At 42.5% G+C, this 18,439-nt stretch overlaps 1 protein-coding gene across 1 annotated transcript in view; it reads left to right on the top strand.

Moving 5' to 3' along the window:
• Positions 1-18,439, top strand: part of LOC138295433 (L-gulonolactone oxidase-like) — a 605,777-nt gene that overhangs the window by 302,175 nt on the left and 285,163 nt on the right. Inside the window, exon 6 of the mRNA XM_069233730.1 lies at positions 1,513-1,698. Within this exon, the coding sequence (XP_069089831.1) occupies positions 1,513-1,698 (186 nt within the window). The remainder of the gene's footprint in view (positions 1-1,512; positions 1,699-18,439) is intronic.

Raw genomic sequence — 18,439 nt, 5'->3', positions numbered from 1 at the left:
GGATGAAGTAGTCAGAAAAATGTGTGATTTTGTAATAAAGGGTGACAATACGTGAAAGAAAAAGAAGAAATTCTTGTTTTTTGTTGTGAAAATGTTTAATGAATTGTCAGTGGAGGATGGAATTTTAATGAAGGGTAGTAGACTAGTTCCACCTCAAGCTATTAAAAGTCGATTGATTCAACTGGCTCATGAGGGTCATCAAGGAATAAGTAAAACCAAAGAACGTCTCAGGTGTGTATATTGGTGGCCAAGAATGAATATAATGATAGAAAGAATTCTTATTGAGTATTGTGAGTGCAGAGTGAGTGATACAAATTTGAAAATTAGGACTTCACCAATGATTTGTCGTGAGATTCCTGTTGATGTATGGGAAGAGGTTGCACTGAATATTGTAGGACCTATCAATGTAGGTAGTGTTCTCAAATATTTGTTGGTTTTGATGTACATGCAATCAAAATGGCCTGAGGTAGGATTGACAAATGAAATTAGTACAAAGGCTGTTATTGAGTTTCTGTCAGTGGTGCTTGCCAGGGAGGGTAACCCTAGAATGATATTAACAGATAATGGGTTACAACTGACTTCCAAAGAAATGGAAACATTTTGGGGAGAAAGGTGAATTGGGCATAAGAAATGTGCTTCGTATCACCCAGAAACCAATGGGATGGTGGAAAGATTTAATAGGACCTTGAAAGAAACTATACAAATAGCAAGGTGTAATGGAGAGGATGTGGTCCAAGCAGTCAAAAAAACATGTAGAAGAGTACTAGTTTACCTCTCATTCTACAAGAGGGGAAACTCATTTTGTCTCACTAAAATGGTGTGTTCCCTAAACAGTAGTTGATCCTCCTTGGATAAGAAAGTACAAAAAGAGTGACATAGAGGTTGATAAAATGATGAGGATTACAAAGGTGAGAGGAAAACAATTGCAGAAAGACAGGAAAATGAATTATGATTTTGGCAAAGCTGTTAAACATTTACAAATAAAAGTTGGAGAGAAGCTCTCCAGACCGTGCACTTTTATGGGTTGCTGGTTTGCCCCCTCTGTGCTATTGTATAGCACTTGGTGCCTTAAAGGGAGCTGAGTGCTATCTTGTAGCACAGTTTCTGCCGGACTGACCGGCGGGAACACTCTCTGTCAAGGTTTCCACCAGTCAGAGTGACAGAAACCTTGTAATAGGGTGGGGAGGATACCACGGCCATGGCTGTGGTGTCTATCCCATGAGTTTGGTGGTCCTGCATTGGGACTGCCAAACTCCTAATCAACCCCTAGGTCTTGAGCAGTTGTTGAATCTATACAGTGTGAAAAAACATGTTAAAATGGATCCTGCACCACAATTGCACCCATTTTATTCATGAATGCTATATTCAACAAATTGATAGAAATTGGCTTGTTGTTTACTTTGTTTTGCTGTGTTACCATGTTGGATCCACCACTTGTATATACCTTTTGAATGTGTTATCAATTCATTTTGTAGATTTTGAAATATATGCTGATAATCTGCTTTCTTTAAGGTGACATCCCTGACAATGATGACAGCATCAGGGGACATTCTGGAATGTTCGGAATCCAACAATGCAGAATTATTCCAGGCATGTCGGCTGCACCTGGGCTCCTTGGGGGTGGTCCTTACCGTCACCTTTCAGTGTGTATCATCATTCAAGCTGCAGGAGATACAGTTTGCATCCACCCTCAGTGAGGTAAGACTCCTTGTGAAACCAAAGGTATGTACCCGGGGAAGCCTGGAAATGAGCACCTGCTTTGATGTTTGTTAACATCCTAAACAGGTTGCTACATACCTTCCTTTCTTTAAGCTGTGTAAGTCCCTATGTGTGCAAGTGCCAATCTACCTGTTAATTCTGAGAAATGCAGAAACATTTTCCCGGAGCATTTACTTTCCACAAAAATAATGTAAGCTATTTTTGTTTATGTATTTGTATTTATTGCTATTGTTTATTCTTGGTTCAAAACAACTGAAACAGTGTAAATAAAAAATAAGTGGTTAATAACCATATCCCATTCAAACAACACTTATACACACAATAAAAGTAATAAAGAACTTTGTGACTGATTTATGATTCAGCAGACGGAGAAATCCCTGTTGGCCAGTCATTCCTTAAACATTGGCACGGACTGCCATCACGGCGGGTCCTGTCAATGTCTTTTAAAGTTTTGTGCATGGGTTAGTCAACATGACGGAGTCATCTGTCAAACTTGTTTTTTTATTTAAAAATAAATAAATCGAGAACAGGATTTTATTTTGAAAATTTTAAAAATGCCCATTCGCTATGCAAGTGTCCTTCCATTGCGAAGGGAACATTTAGCACTTTTCACTACCCCTTACTGAGAGGGCTTTCCTGGTGGTGATGGTCATTGAAAACTGACTTCAAATTCCACCCATCTAAATTAGGTCGACACGACTAGGGGTCAACGCCCGACAGCCTCTCCGGTGTGACTATTATCTTGGTGTTGTAACAGAGTATCCTAACTGCCAAATATATAAATCAGCCCATATGTGACATTGGACATCACTATTTTTAACCAACACTATTTATTGTAATTTTTATTGCACACAAAATCCTAGAATCAGAATATAACAAGGGCTATTAACCAACGAGAATTTATTGTGAGGAATACATTTTAATGTTAGATAATTTTCTGCCTCTGCTGGGATAAGGACGCTTATGTCATGGATTTACAGCTACTTCTATTGTTGAACTGGTTCATCTCTAGGCAGTAAAATATCATTCCCGGAGTTTAGGCAGGTCAAATCATGCATGATGACTATTTTTATTTTTCAATCTCTTTACTGTTACCTAGGAAAATATAATTCCCTGCCAATAAGCATTCAAGGATGACCACCATGGATACTTGTGCATTTTGTGAAATTTAAAGAGATCACAATGAAAGATGGCTGTCGCACCAATTGTTTTTTAATATTTCTGACTGAGCCCTTAGAAATGAAATTAAAAATGGATGCCACAGATGGAGCCACTTTTGTGGTGCCCAGCTAAAAGAAAACAGCATTTGCAAAGCCAATAGTTTTTTCTTGTACATCCCACACTTTAGCTATTTCTAGGCGCTACAGGTGACAAATGTTACTCTAACCCACTGTTATGGTACTTGTTGGCAACTGGGTTACTGGCTGACTGGGGTGTGAGCCCCGGTCATGCAGCAACAACAATCCTACTCAGGGTAAGGCACAACCATCCCCAAATTAACCTTTGCTAAACCCTCTGGCAGCTTGGCACAAATCAGTCAGGCTAAACTTAGAGGCAATGTGTAACCTATTTGTGCAACACTCAAAACAGAAAAACAGTGAAAACAGCACAGAAGCAGATCCCACACCACGTTAGAAACATAGAGAGATCAAATGACAAACATCACATCAGTAGAACAGGAGTTATGAATGTTTAAAGAATAAACTATAAATTAGCACATAGAAACACAAAGTGCCAACCGCAATTATCTGGTCACTTTAGACAGGGCCCAATACAAACTTTCAGGTCGATTACAATTGAGCATGGGTCGGATATAGTCCCAGATTAGTCCAGCTGAAGTTTTACATTCTCAGGTTTTGGGACAAGAGTGCCATTTGCACAGAAGAAGATCACCAGGAGCCAGGAGAGTGTTGCTGGTAGTGGTCGGTGGGGTGCCAGGAGCAGACCAGGCATCCCGAACAGCTGGGCTGGAGCTTCGCATTGGCGCTCCATGTGGGCGATTGATGCTTTCAGTGCAAAGAGACAGACTTGCAGCCGCTCGGGTGATTTTCTGTGCAAGAGGCGCAATTCCATTATGAATGGGTCCACTTACGGTCACAGAAAGCCCAAAAGCTTGAATTTAAGAATCACATCAAGATCCCAAATCCTGAGAGGTACCTCTATAGGGTCAGGAACTCACTGAAGACGGGACCAGGAGCTGTTGTGGAGCCTGTCATGTCTCTGAGGCTTCAATCAGGAGGTCAGCAGACAAACCCTTTGAGTCACTCAGGGGTCCTGGGTTCAAGATGGAGTTGCAGACCAAGTTTTTCTTCCCTGGGCAAGAGGGCAGCAGGACAGCACAGCATGGAAGCAGTTACTATACAGCAGCAGTCCAGCAGAGTGGCAGTCCTTGTAGCAGCACAGCAGTCCTTCTTCTTGGCAGAGTATCCAGAGGTCCAGATGTGTACTGAAGTGGTGGTGTCTGAGGTTCTTCTTTTATACACAGTTGTGCCTTTAAAGTGGGGATAGGCTTCTAGAGTGATGCCATAGAAGTGCCCAAATGCCCTGCCTCCCCTGTCCTGGCTCCAAACTGGCTGAAGTGTCAATGTACTTTGTATCGAGACAGGACACAGCTTATTCAGGTGTATGTGATGCTGGGCCCAGCTTCTCCCTCTCATTCTGCAAATGATGGCCCATCCATTCACACCTAAGCTCCCATTATGTGTGTGGTTATCTAGGAGGAATACACAAAACCCAACTGCAAACTACACCCAGTCATGTGACTAGAGACAGGCTGCAGGCACCGAAGGCCAGTTGTACGAAAAAATTTGCATTTCTTAATGGCCAGAATGGCAATTTTGGTCTATTAAGAAATTCTAAATTGCCTTTTCAGATGTACAAAGGCCGATATGGAATCGTAAAATGTGATTTCTTCCCAGTAGAAATCACATTTTGCAATTCCCAAATAGGAAATCAAAAATTTAGATTTTCTTAAGTACATGTACTTGAAGCATTACAAAACATTTCCTAAATGCAAAATGGGCATTTAGGAAATGCTATTACCTTTCACTCCACGTCAATGGTAATCATGTGCATGTTTAACAAAATTCACTCAGAATGCACCTTTTAAAGTGCCATGTAGTGCTCAAATGCCCCCAGGGCATTTGTGCGCTTTACATGTGCACCATGTTTTTTGGGGGAGTATCAAAGGGGGACCGTATGCCCCTAGACCCCCTTGGTTTTGCATTTCCTAATTTGAGATTTCCTATTAGGAAATTGCTAATTTGGAAATGCAAAACCATTCATACCTATGAGCCTTTAAGCCCGTAGGAGCGAATGGTGTAGTATTTCTTAAATAGTGATTGCCTAATAGAGATACCTAGTCTGTGGGATTTCCTACTAGGAAATCTCTATTTTTGCACATTCCCTTTTTGCATTTCCTAAATAGAAATTTCTTAGTATTTGCTATTTAGGAAATGCAAAATAGGAATTTCATACATCAGGCCCCAAATGGCAAAGGCAAGGAAATGCAGCTTTTCTAAGAGCAACATTTTCAGAATTGTAATAAAAAATCTGACTTCACCAAATGTTAGGATTTTAAATTAGGATTCCAGAGACACCAAACATGATTTAGTCAGCTCTTCACATTTGGGAATTACATTTACAAAAATGTAATAAGGCTACTCCAATATTATCCTATGGGAGAGATAAAACATACAGTAGTGAAAAACAAATTTAGGACTTTTTCACTTACCAGGGCATATAAAACTTAAAAGTACATGTCCAGGACCTACCTTAGGGGTGACATATGTGTACTAAAAAGGAAAAAAAGAAGGAGTGGGCCTTACAAAAGGATTATTTTACCAGGTCAAAATGACAGTTCAGGACTGAACACACAGGCTCTGCAAATGCAGGCTTGAGACATATTTAAAGGGCTACTTAAGTGCGTGGCACAATCGGTGCTGCAGAAGGTAGACCCACTACTAGCATTTGATTTACAGCCCCTGAGCACATGCAGTGCTTCTTTACTAGAGACTAACAAGTAAATTAAATATGCCAATTGGGTATCAGCCAATATTACCATGTTTAAAGTAGAAATCACAAACACTTTAGCACAGATTAGAGTCCTAAAGACAACAAAAACAAATTCAGCAAAAAATAAGAGGAGGAAGCAAAAAGTCTAGATCACGGTTATTCCCTAAAGTGTGCAGCAGAAAAACAATTCTGCAATGTTATCTTTTTGGGGCAATCTGTTTTTTGTACATGTATTTGTCTATAATACTTGATAGAATGTTTGCTGCACATGTTTCTTACTTTGCAGTGTGATATGGCTTAGAAGGCTAGAGGCATGGTAACTATGGCATCAATGTGCCACTGGTATCTTAAACTCTAAAGATTTGCTGTTGTTAAATCACATTGCATCCTCATCTCTAAGAACATCCTGGCGTCTCAGTAGAGGGGCTTTGTCTAAAAAAGCCCTCAGAAAAGTCTCCGGCAACTGGAGCTGACATCTGTTTCCAGAGGTGTACCAGTGGTCCCTGCGGTCACAGGTCCCGCAGGGTCCTTGTTTTGAAGGAGGCTCCCTTAGCCCTTAAGCCATGCTAGTGCATGCTTGGCTGACTGTGTGCAATGGCATGGGATGAACAACAGTTAAATGCTCAGGAAAGCCACTCTGCTTTCCCAAGCATACAGAAACAGAATTGCAACACTGTTAATTAAATATTACTGACAGAGAGGTTCAGCAAAACAATATCCAATGTGTCAGATTGTCCGTGGCAGGGGCATAAGGTCCCTGCAGTTCCAATGCAGCAGGGGATCCCCAACACATTAGGGTGCCCCCCCAGCCTTTCATGGGGCCCACAATGAGCCCAAGACCAATTAATATCTGTGCAATCTGGGAGACTCAGGTGTCCTTTATCATATTCTGCTTGGGAGGGTCATAATTTTGCATTATACCACTGTGCATTTCTCCATCTTCTGACTCTCCAGTGAGGAACCTACTGACAGCCATATCAGCTCATTCAGAAGCAAGCACTGGCATAGAGATAGAAATTCTGCGACCACCACTCTATCCTGGCTTCTCTTAGAATTGGCCACATCTATCATTGTCGTGCTGATCTCTTTTTGCCCTGTCAGCTCACAGGCCAAGAAAATGTAGGCAGGAAAACTGCCAGAGTTGACACTTTGGCTGTCACATTTCTGTCACTCAAAGCTAGGTCTCACCTCTGAGTGTGCCAGTGGGGGCACTGATCTTCTGCCTTTTATGCACCAGTCACCATCGCAAGTGTTTGTTTGCCTCACAAATCTCCATATTTTGCTTATTATTTTCCATAAAATATGAATCCTCCCCCCGTCTTGCATGTGTTGCATTTATAGCAGTGGTGAAAGTAGGTGGAATCTGAGAGGCCCATACTTTTTTTTAATTTAAGAAAAATAGCTCTCCTGCTTTATGTCAACAGACACCTGTCCTGGGAAGGTGAATTCCAGTAGCTGAAATGCTTCAGCTGAAATGTAAGGCAGGGAGTCTCCTATGCTGTGAAATAGAGGGAGGGGCAGGCAGCCAAACAACAAGTACATGCTTCCTAGAAAGAAATGCAAATGTGGCAACTGGTCAATCTGCAAATGTAAAGGGTTCTTGGAAACCGGTATTGGCTTTAATTAAAAAAATCATTTGAAACTTCCTAGTGGCACAGATATATTCTTTTTGAGTGGTATTTCAAGGGAGCTAGCATCTGAGATGTAAAGTATGTGTTTTTAAAAGAAAGTTAGAAAATAATTTGCATACATACAGTCTGGGTATTAGTAAAATCTGAAAATTGAAAACACTTCTTTATCTTAAACTATTTTGCACATTTTGTTTCAACCAATCTTAAAATGTGTGCAATGCAAGTTTAAAGTCATTACTTACATATTCACAGTGCGTTCTGTCACAGTCTGACGTCATAGTACTAAACATTCACAATTCACATTCATTTTCTCCTCTGCACCAACCAGGTTTGAATGTTGTGGCTGCCTGGTTACACACAGACCTCTGCAGTGCATTACCTTGCAGAGGTTTCATAATGAATGAGGGTGCATTTCCCACTGATTAACTTAACTTGCATTTAGTTTTCATTTAAGCTGTGCGTTATTTTATACATAGTTGCCTGAAGGTTAAAGACCAAAAAAAGTTACAGAATATTTTGTTCTTTTAGCCATGCCTTTGACCCCCCTCCCACGATCAGTCACCTCACCCTCACTGAGCACAGCATTGGTTCCCATACATTTTTTAATCCACTTTGACTGTTGATTTATGCAGTCATCTGCCAGCAATCGTATGTTTGAATTTTCCAATGAAGAACTGTCTTCTGATATAAATATTGTTTACTAAATTTAAAAATATTGTCCCGTTCAGTCTAGATGTTCTATTAGCTCTAGCCGGGGCATTTTTATAGACAATATTTAGGATACGAATAATGTCAGATTATATTCCGACAGCAGCATACTGGAACCAGATCTTTCTGCAAACCATCTCGTGCACCAGACACTGCACTGATTTTCTTTTGGGTTTATTAGAAGGGTTTGTGATGAGGAGACAGATTATGACTCTTGGCAATAATCATCCTCCCAAACATCTAATAGAAAACTGTGTTGTCGACATTTGCATGTTTTTTTTAACATTTGTTACACTGAACATCTTTTTCGTTCTGAAAATAATATTTTGCATTAAAAAGAGAAGACATTAAGTAGGAGTCAGTGTTCTTACAGGAGAAGTACTGCAAGTTCAGCAGGGTGTGTGAGATGAATTTACAAAATAACTTACAGTGAAGGATGCCTGGTATGTACCAAAGAATGCTTCAGATGTCTATCAGGCTCCACTGTCAAGGATATTGTAAGAAACTGGGTTCTTTGCGGATGCCCCCTCCGCTTTTTGCCCCACTTAGTCTGCTGATGCTGTTGCTTATGACCTGCTAGTGTACTGAGGACTGCTAACCAGACCTTATTACCTAAGCTCTTTCCTCTAAACTGTATGTCAAATTGCATAGGCCAGTTGGCAAGAACTTTACCACCCCTGTAAGTCCCTAGTAATTTGTACCATTGGTACCCAGGGCAAGAATAGTAAAGGGGTCACCAGGGCTGCAACACTGATTGTGCCACCCTGAGTGACCCAAGTAAAAGTGAGACTGCAGAGCTGCCATGTCAGCATGCATGAGCAGCCTGCTACTTGAGTGCGACTCTGCCCACACCAGGTGCAGGCAGAGTCCCTTTACTGCCCATAGTACAGGTCAGTCACCCCTCCACTAAGGCAGGCCTTCCATAGCCCAGGAGGCAGGGTGCACTGTACTATGAGTGAGGATGTATATGCATGAGCATATATGAAAACGTAATGCTACCATGAGTAACCAGCGGTCCATAGGATAACATGGACTGGCATCGTGGCAGTTTGCAGAAGTCCAGGTCCGTGTTCGCCCAGCCTTGTTTAGTATCAAACATCTTTCTTTTTAACCATGAGCATGATGCCCATGCTCAGGATTAACTAGCATAAGCCCAGGTGACACCCTTAGAGGATGCCCACCAAGTTATCAAGCTCTCTGAGGTTTGGGGGGCTCTCTTGAGTCTCTGCCAACACAGATGAGAGTCTACCCTCCTGCTGGTTGTGCTAGCACTTCTATAGAATGGAGACAAAGGGCCTGGGCAGGCAGGAGGTCACACCTCCTCCCTCCCAGGCTGGCTCGTGTGAAAGGTATCCATGGCGGTGAGTCTCAAAGGCTTCACTCACCCTTGAAGTCTCATTACTTGTCTCCCACCCGAGGACAAAGCTCTTCCCGCATTGCCCAGCCCAACAAGCGGGAAATTAGCTATTCAGGAGGCATACACCTCTAAAAGGCTAGCCACACCTTTAGGATGGGTTAGGAGGTCTGTACACCCAAGGAAGGGCTCTGCCATCTTGGCAAACCTTAGGAGTACTGGGTCCTGGGTAGAGAGTGACATCAACCCACAGGAAGTTTCACTGCAGGGGCAGACTAGCCGCAGAGACCAGAAGCCCATTGACCACTGTCCCCCACACCTTTAACGCCCCCTAAACTAGGATTTAAGGGACTCCCCTGACACCAGACCCTTAGTTCTTATTTGCTAAGAAGAAGAGGCACAAAGAAGACATCATAATCAACAACAGCACCTGGACTCCAGCTGCAGCATGAAGAGAGGACCCAGAAGTGACCTAAGGAGACAATCACTGGAACTGAGTGACCAGCTTGTGCCCGAGGTGAAAGCTCATTGGTCTCAGCCAAAGGGACCCCAGCAGACACCAAGAAGCCCAGAAAGACTTCGCTGATTGGTGGTATCAGTCCCCTATAAACTGCAGGAGTAAATGCTATGCTGAAGTCAAAGAACTGCAACATGGGAGGTTCTGTTTAAGTGAGCCTAAAGAAACTCAGGGCCTGATTCCAACTTTGGAGGACGGTGTTAAACCGTCCCAAAAGCGACGGATATACCACCTACCATATTACGAGTTCCATAGGATATAATGGACTCGTAATACGGTAGGTGGTATATCCGCCACTTTTGGGCCGGTTTAACACCGTCCTCCAAAGTTGGAATCAGGCCCTCAGTGCCATCATCCAAAGAGTGGGAATGAGGTCCCTGCCAAGTTTAAAGCCTCTACTACCTGCCAGACGACCTCAGGTTGTCGAAGTACCAGCGTAACACCTTTTCAGCTACCAAGTCTTGTTTGTCACCAATCTAAAAACCGACGGCCACTTGCACATCACCTATTCCAGAGCAGACCCCAGCATAGAGACCGATGCCAGCAACGACCCCTCTCCTGCAGTTCTACATCCGTAATAAAATGACTTCTAGAGGAGCTGCAAAGCAGCTGTGGTGCAACCAGCTCCTGTGTTTGGCAGATAGAAGCCACCTCTGCACCCAGAGCCACCGGACGTGATGGCGAAGTTCCAACTTTTGATTCCTGGTCCAGGCCCCCCAAAAACCTCCACATGCAACGGGCAGAGCGTGTGTCCACCCTCAAGTACCTGTTTGCCTAGTCGTGCAAGCACACCAGCAGCCGGGGACCCGTCAGCACCAAGAACAGCCAAAGTACCTCTGCACCTGGACTCCGTGGGCAGGTTAACAAGAAACTGACTGATGACTCCTAGTCTAAGGCCTCGCAGGACTTTAAGTCCAAGTGGGCCCCCCGGCGCTCACCCTACAAGTGCCCGAGTGCACACATTGATTTCCTCCATTGACTTCAATGGGAGCCATTTAAACAGAGAAAATAACCTGTTTTCCAAAGCTTCTAAAATTCATAACTCCGGTTGTGTGTAACTTTATAAGCTTGTTTTGGTGTCTAAATGTATATACAAATAAGCTTTATTTTTCTAAATTAGAGTTGGATTTCTTTCGATTTGTGTCATTTACTTATTGTCCACGTTGGTATGGTGAAAAGCTTTACACATGTTCCTGTAAGTAGCCCGACTACTCTTTGCCACATTACCAGGAATGAGCTAAGATTTATTAGTGTGAACCCGAGGTCCACTACTGGGTAACATGCTAGTATTACATGGTAAGACTCCCCAGTCATACCACATAATAGTGCAACCTTGCTACCAATATTAGTGGGACTGTGGAGGCATGAAAGATGTGGATAAGAATCAGAATGGAAAATGTCTGTCATCCAAAGCTATGTGAAACAGTCAGTGCAGAAGAATGGGACTTGAGTCATTAGGTCTTATTGACTGGGTTCTAAACTTTTTGTTTATTTTATCTCTAGTGTTGTATAGTATGTGAGGCTACAGTATGCATGGTGTGTGTGTTTGTTTGAATGTATGTGTGTTCCTGTGCAAACATCTATTTCTTTGCATTGTAGTTCAACTCAAGGGGGGGGGAATAGGGTGCTGCAGCTTGATTTATTCCATTGCTGGGTTTGTTGTTTGGGGTGGAATATTAGGGGCAGTTAATGTCATAGTGGAGTGTGCAGGAATGTCAGGTAGGAAAGAGTGCTCTGTGGGACTCCTTGGCCAGAGAAGCACCTCACCGTTCTCTCTTGCATACTTTTTCTCAAATAAACTATTGCTATGCCATCATTCCAATGCACTCCTCCTTATTTATATTTATTGTTCTGTGCCAAGAAATTCTGGAACGCTGCTATCCAGTAAAACACTGAGGTCCTGGTTTGCTGAGGTGCTTCATAGCACTTGCACGATGCTCTACGACACAAGAGTTAGCTTCAGTTAGTAGCCATTTTAAAGTCCTGATTGCAGAGCACTAAGGGGCAGATTTAAGAGCCCGTTGTGCAAATTTTGCACCACCTCTGCGTCACATTTTACGATAATGCGGCGCTAAGGCGGTCTTTTTCCAGTGCCATATTTACAAAGTGGCGCAATGCATGTATTGCACCAGGCATTATGTTTGCAAGGGGTAGGGGCCCCCATTAGGAGGCCTGAAAAAATGGTGCAGTGAAAATTAAAAGATTTCACTGCAACATTTTTTCCATCATTTTTAACATCTGCTCAGAGCAGGCGTTAGAATGACACACCCATTTAAATCAATGGGCTCCTTGCACATTGCTACACTAGTTTTTTTGTTGATTGTGTAGCAAAGCACCACAATAGTGTCAAAAATGTTGAAGCTATTGTTCTAACTACCACCATGGTGCGGCGTATCATAAATACGGTGCACACAAGGAGGCTTTAGGGGGCCATAGGGGGTGCAAGAAAAGTGGCGCTCCATTGGATGCAGCACCACTTTTCTAAAATTCGGCCCTAAATTGCCCTGCATTGCGCAATCACCCATGAAAACATCAGTAAATGAGTGCATTCAAGTGCAGCAGTGTCACGAATGTGTTAAACACACCATTTCTTTTTTGGTGTATACACACACACACACACACACAGTGGAGATTATGCGGAAATATAATCCCCCCTCCTCTCCTGGTAGCTTTAGAGCAGTGGTTCCCAACCTGTGGTCCCGGCACCCCTTGGGGTCCGCAAATGCTTCTCAAGGGGTACGTGACTGCTTAGAAAATTGACTAATTAACAGACTGATAAAGTGTATATTCAGAAAGTGACTAAAAGTACAATTGAACATTTTAAAACGTACTGTAAATGGCAAGTAATTTGAAATTGGGGGCTAAAAATTAAATTTGTATCTTAGTTTGATTCGTAGGAGTGGTGCAGGTGCATCAAACAGAATATAGTATTGCTGATATGTGACTTCAGTTGAATTTAGAAAAGCTCCAACCTTCTATTCCATTTTTTATTTTTTTATTTGTTTGCAAATTAAATAAAATGTGTTATCATCTGTGTATATGTTTGATGGAATGCTTGCTTCTGTATTTTTGCCTGGGTCTCTCTGGCTTCCAGTAATGACTCAGTGGGGGACCCCCTGATTTTAATATTGATTTAGTGAGGGTTCCTGGGTTCCAGTGATGATAAAGTAGGGGTCCCCAGAAGTCAAAAGCTTTAGAGGACTTGTTTAAGTTAAGATTCTCAGGTGCTGAAGATGCTGCCATGATTTAGCTTGGAAGAGCCAAGATCTGCACTTGTGACAACTGACATTTTAACATGACACCATTGCAAGAACCGTAAGCATATAGAATCTAGCTGTTCCCTGGTAGGTGTTTGTTCTGATTCACAGACTAAGATACAGGGCTACAATGAAACAACTTCTCCTCTCTTTCTTGCTATATTATAAAAAAGTCGACAGTGAAACACAGATTTGCAGGGGACAGTGTAACATGCAAAATGGGCTCCATATTAGTGTTAGTTGTACATTAAATATTCTGGGGCATATTTAAAAGCTCCTAGCACCAATCCAATGGCACATTAGCATCATTTTTTTAAGCTAATGTGAAGTTAGAAGGCCAAAATGCAGCGCCATTTTTACAAAGTGGTGCAATGCATGCATTGTGTCACTTTGTAACCCTTTGCACTACATTATGCCTGCGCCAGGCATAATGTAGGTAATGGGGGAGTTTTCCCGTTAAAGGGGGGCAAAAATATGGGGCAAGGAAATCTAAGAGATTATGCCATTTTTGGGCACTTTTAATGCCTGCTCAGAGCAGCCGTTAAAAGGAGGCACAACATTGTTTACAATGGGCATCTGGTGCTTTGCAGAATGAGCATCAAAATTTACGAAGCTAATCCTGCAAAGCACAGGACTAGCATCAAAAATGTTGACGCTACCCCCCTAACTACCGCTATGGTGCACCGTATTTTAAATATGGTGCACGCATGGTAGCGTTAGGGGGGCGTTTAGTAGCGCAAGAAAAGTGCTTTTCTTAAATATGCCCCTCGGTTTCCAGTTAACCTACCTCTGTGTACACATTTATCATACTCACATCCCTGTGTCACCAGTGTCCCACCTTGTGGCTCGCATTGTGTGTCACTTACATTATGTCGTTTTAAAGAAAAGGGCAGCATGTTTAGGAAACTGTGCTTGTTCTCGTGCTGATACCCTTGCCAACACCTTGCCCTCTAGTAAGCTGGACAGTGATTGATTGCAATTAGTTAATGAACAATGCTTGATTTATAGCCACCTCTCCGGTGCCAGGTGGATTTATCTTTTCTACCTAAAGCCTTTCATTTACAATGCATAATATTTTCCTGGAAGTGGTTGTGTTGGCATACTTAAACCACTTTACTGCGGCCATCCATCACTCCTGGAGATTTCTATTAAACAGGCACACCTGCCTACCAGTGCAGCATGGGCTCACCGACGGAATGAGCAATATTGGTTGAATAATTATTATAACTACGCTGCATCCCATAACAGAAAGTAGTTGCTATGTGGATGCAACGTTCCCCTCATGCTGCACCTATCCATCCATGCCCAGGTGCTGATATACACAATCTGCAGTATGTATTAGATCCACTTAGCTAACCGAGCCCTCTGCACAAAGGTGTGGTGTGTGTGTCATCTTGTTAGAAGATACTGCACAATGTTGCGTAAAGCTCCTCAGAAAGGCTCAGTTGGGAAAACATTGTTTATTATTAAATGTTGTGTTTTGGAAGTAGTGAGTTTGGATCCTGGCAAGACAGAGTTACTTGCCCTTCCTTCCAAGTTGGCAAGTACCATAGATTGGGTAATAGTAAAAGCTGTTACTCTGAGTGCTCTGATATATAAGAACAAGTTAGCCCTGCTTCATATGGACACTATTTTTTCAGTGGGTAAACTAATTTTGCTTGTTTTTTATGCCTCAAAAGCACATGGACATTGTTTTCTAGGTGTCATTAATATATTTCGTAGCTATTGAACATGTATTGTTGGTGGAAAGGTGAAAACCTTTACATATTGAAAGAAATTCTGTTCAGTACATCTCAATTACCTTACTATGAATTTTACAACCACATCCTTGAAAAAGTATTTTTTTTCTTTAATTTGCATGGCAGCCATGAAGTGAACGAATTCCTCCAATCTACCTCTTAGTTATTTATATTAATGATCTGCCTTGTTTTATGTGATGCCTACTAGTGCCTTAAAATTATTCAGTTCTCTGTTTTTCCAAACACATCAAAATAAGACACACTTTTAGTTCTGTCTCCATAATCAAATCCTCGAGACCTTCTGTAAATGTGATGTGGACTTGGTGTCGGAAATAGCGCCTCCATGTGGTATTGCTTAAGGAGTGTGACTAAAGGGCACATTCTGAGACACTTGTGGAGGTCTGTTTTCTGTTTGAACTTCCACTGCCTAGTGGGTACAGAATGTCCCATCCTCACCTGCCAAGCTGTGTTTCTCAATTTGAGGAGTCAGCGGCATTCACTCTCATTTGCATAGTGTACCATTTTTGTGGGCTCAGTGTTTTACATTTTATTCTTGTGGTGCCCTCCGGAGTGCTCAGCTGAACCCAAACCCATCTTGTTTGAGCCCCCTCACCCCACTTCTTTAATGAGCGACTGTCTCACCTGCTGTGCTTGATGGATGCTTGCAAAGGCCCTCGATTGCGTCATCTGGCCACCGGATGCAAATAAGGGTCCACTGCCTCTCATCTGAAGCAGTCACAGGAGCAGACCCCATCCAAGGAGTCGCTGAGGGCAGCACTTCTGATCTGCCCCGTCACGGCTTGCCACCTGGTGGAAGGGCAAAAATGAATGTCAGTGCCTGGCTTTGAGAACTACAGCTAGAGGAGTCCCAAACTCTTTGTGTTCTCGAAGATGCTTCAGGCAGGTCCATGGGTATATTCAGTGATCGCTGGTGGAAGCTACTGCTTTACTCAAGGATGTCATAGGTGTGGAAACCATTGCTGGGGCTTGGGGGAACCTTCTAGAAACAAGGCTGCCCCATTAGCCTGCTGGCCCGCCTCGTGTTCGCACTGCTGCTAGAGGCAGAAATAATTGATTCACAGGAAACCTCCTTGAAGTTTAAAGACGTCAAGTTTATTCTCTAGGAATAAAGTGCGATCCTCCTCCCCTGGCCAGCTGACACCAACTGCCACGGTAGGAACGATCACTCGCCCACATTCCACTCACATAAACAATAGAATACTACACACCTCCCTCCCTTCCAATCTTCCAAAACACCCACACGCACAAAACAAAAACAAAAAAACAGAGAATAACAAGATACTAATATAGCAACACAGCAAAAGTAATTAACCTAATAATAATGTTAATAACTGAAAAGCAAATGTAAACCTAGATACAGGTCAAACAAACTGAATATAATCTCTTAGATAGCCAGGCGGTCTGTGAACCCTTGGGTTGCGACCACCATCTGTGGAGCTACCAATGGAAACAGGTTCTGAACACACTCAGAACCACTAGTAACTGGACTATGCAACACTTGCTCTGCAGCACCAGAAGAATTCTCATCCGACTTGGCAATGAACTCTTTATCACTCATGAACATAAAACTATTGTAATCCTTACCAAAAGGAGAATTGTCTTTGTAATCCCTACTAAAAGAAGAATTGTCCCTAAACACCCATCACCTTCTTCCCTCTTTTGGTAAAGCGCAACCTTCCTTTTATTCCATTTGTCCCTATTTTCTAACTCAACATGATTAGCTCCCACCTTTCTGACTTTAAAAGGACCCCAGAATTTAGAAAGACCACCAACAACTCTACCATGCCTGATCTTTACCCAATCACCTTCCTCAATATCATTTTTCCTTGTTTCTTTGTTTACAAACTGTGTATTACATACAACACCATTCAATAACTATGCTGGCAGTAATTTCGAACCTGTCTTCCTTCCCCTCATTCTTTCAAACGGGGTTGTATCTGTAGACTTATTTAATGTAGTACGGTGGGCCCAAACCATCTCATTCACAATTTCCTTAACATCTTTTCCACTCTGCACCCCCATTAAAATTGTGCCTTTCACCAATCGGTTTATTCTCTCTACCATTCCATTGGCTTGAGGATTATATAGAGCAGTACGCTTATGAATGATCCCTGAGTTTTCTAAAAAACTCTTCATTTCATTTCATGAGAAGTAAGTTGAGTTCCATTGTCTGTTATTAGGATTCTGGGAAGACCTTCTTCCAGAAAAACTTCCCTCAACACTTCAATAGTGCTCTTGGTGGTAATTTCACGTACAAATCTTACGACCACCCATCTAGAGTATACATCAACCATGACCACAGCATTTTTGTATGCATTTCCTACACCCTGCATGGGACCAATGAAATCTAAACACACACTCCACTGCGGTAACCCAGGATCCTCAATATGGCCGTGAATTCCATGCATGCCAGTTTTCAACCTTTTTTCGCTCTCTTTACATGTTGCACAATCTACAACCCACTTTGAGATCATATCATCCATGCCAGGCCACCAAAAGTGTTCCCTGACTCTCTTCTTAGTAATGGTTTGACCCAAATGACCCTCATGGGCCAACCCAAAAATCCTCTTTCTTAGACCTTCTGGTGGAATAAACTTGTCATTTCTCATAAGCAAGTGTGAATCTAGAACAGATAACTCATCCACCAATTTTAAATAAGGTCTCAAGGAAGGAACAACCGTGCTGTCCCTCCTTTCACCTTCTACAATCATGCGTATGACACCCTTGAGTACTAAGTCCCTCTCCATACACGTCCTCCACTCCTCTGCCGAAAACGTGCCTTCGCCAAACTCCTCAATGTCACTCAACCAAGCCACTGCTCCTTCTTGTTCTTGAAGTATATCCTCACCCTTGACCAAACCCAATGAGTCTACAGGGAGTCTAGCGAGGCAATCTGCCCGAACATTTTCCCAACCAGGAATATAACTCATACTGAAGCGATATTCTTGGAGTCTAGCAGCTAATCTCGCAAGCCTAGCGGAACCTTTACCCGCACCACCAGGACTCAACACTTTGAGTAATGGTTTGTGATCGGACCGTAAAGTAAAATCTATGCCCCAAAGAAAGGTTCTGAAATACTCAACAGACCACACAGCCGCCAAAGCCTCGCGTTCAATAACAGAATAATTCTGTTCACACGCCGTTAAAGACCGCGATGCAAAAGCCACAGTAGCTTCTTTCCCTTTACTGACTTGAGACAGTACGGTTCCCAAACCACAAGCACTTGCATCCACAGTCAGGATTGTCCTTAGATGAGTATCAAAAGGAGACAGAATACCAGCTCCACAAATATCTTCCTTTACCATATCAAACACAAATTGCTGCTCATTTCCCCACTTGAAATTAGACCCCTTCCTCAGCAACATTCTTAAACTTTCAGTTTTCCTTGCAAAATTCCCAACAAACTTGTTGTAGTACTCTATCAGACCCATAAATGAGCACAGCTGATCTTTAGTACTAGGAATGGGTGCTGACCGAAT

The sequence above is a fragment of the Pleurodeles waltl genome, chromosome 5 (genome assembly GCF_031143425.1).
Source record: "Pleurodeles waltl isolate 20211129_DDA chromosome 5, aPleWal1.hap1.20221129, whole genome shotgun sequence".
In the NCBI taxonomy this organism is placed as follows: Eukaryota; Metazoa; Chordata; class Amphibia; order Caudata; family Salamandridae; genus Pleurodeles; species Pleurodeles waltl.
The sequence above is the reverse complement of the archived record's forward strand: the minus strand, read 5'-3'. Positions and strand labels throughout refer to the sequence as shown.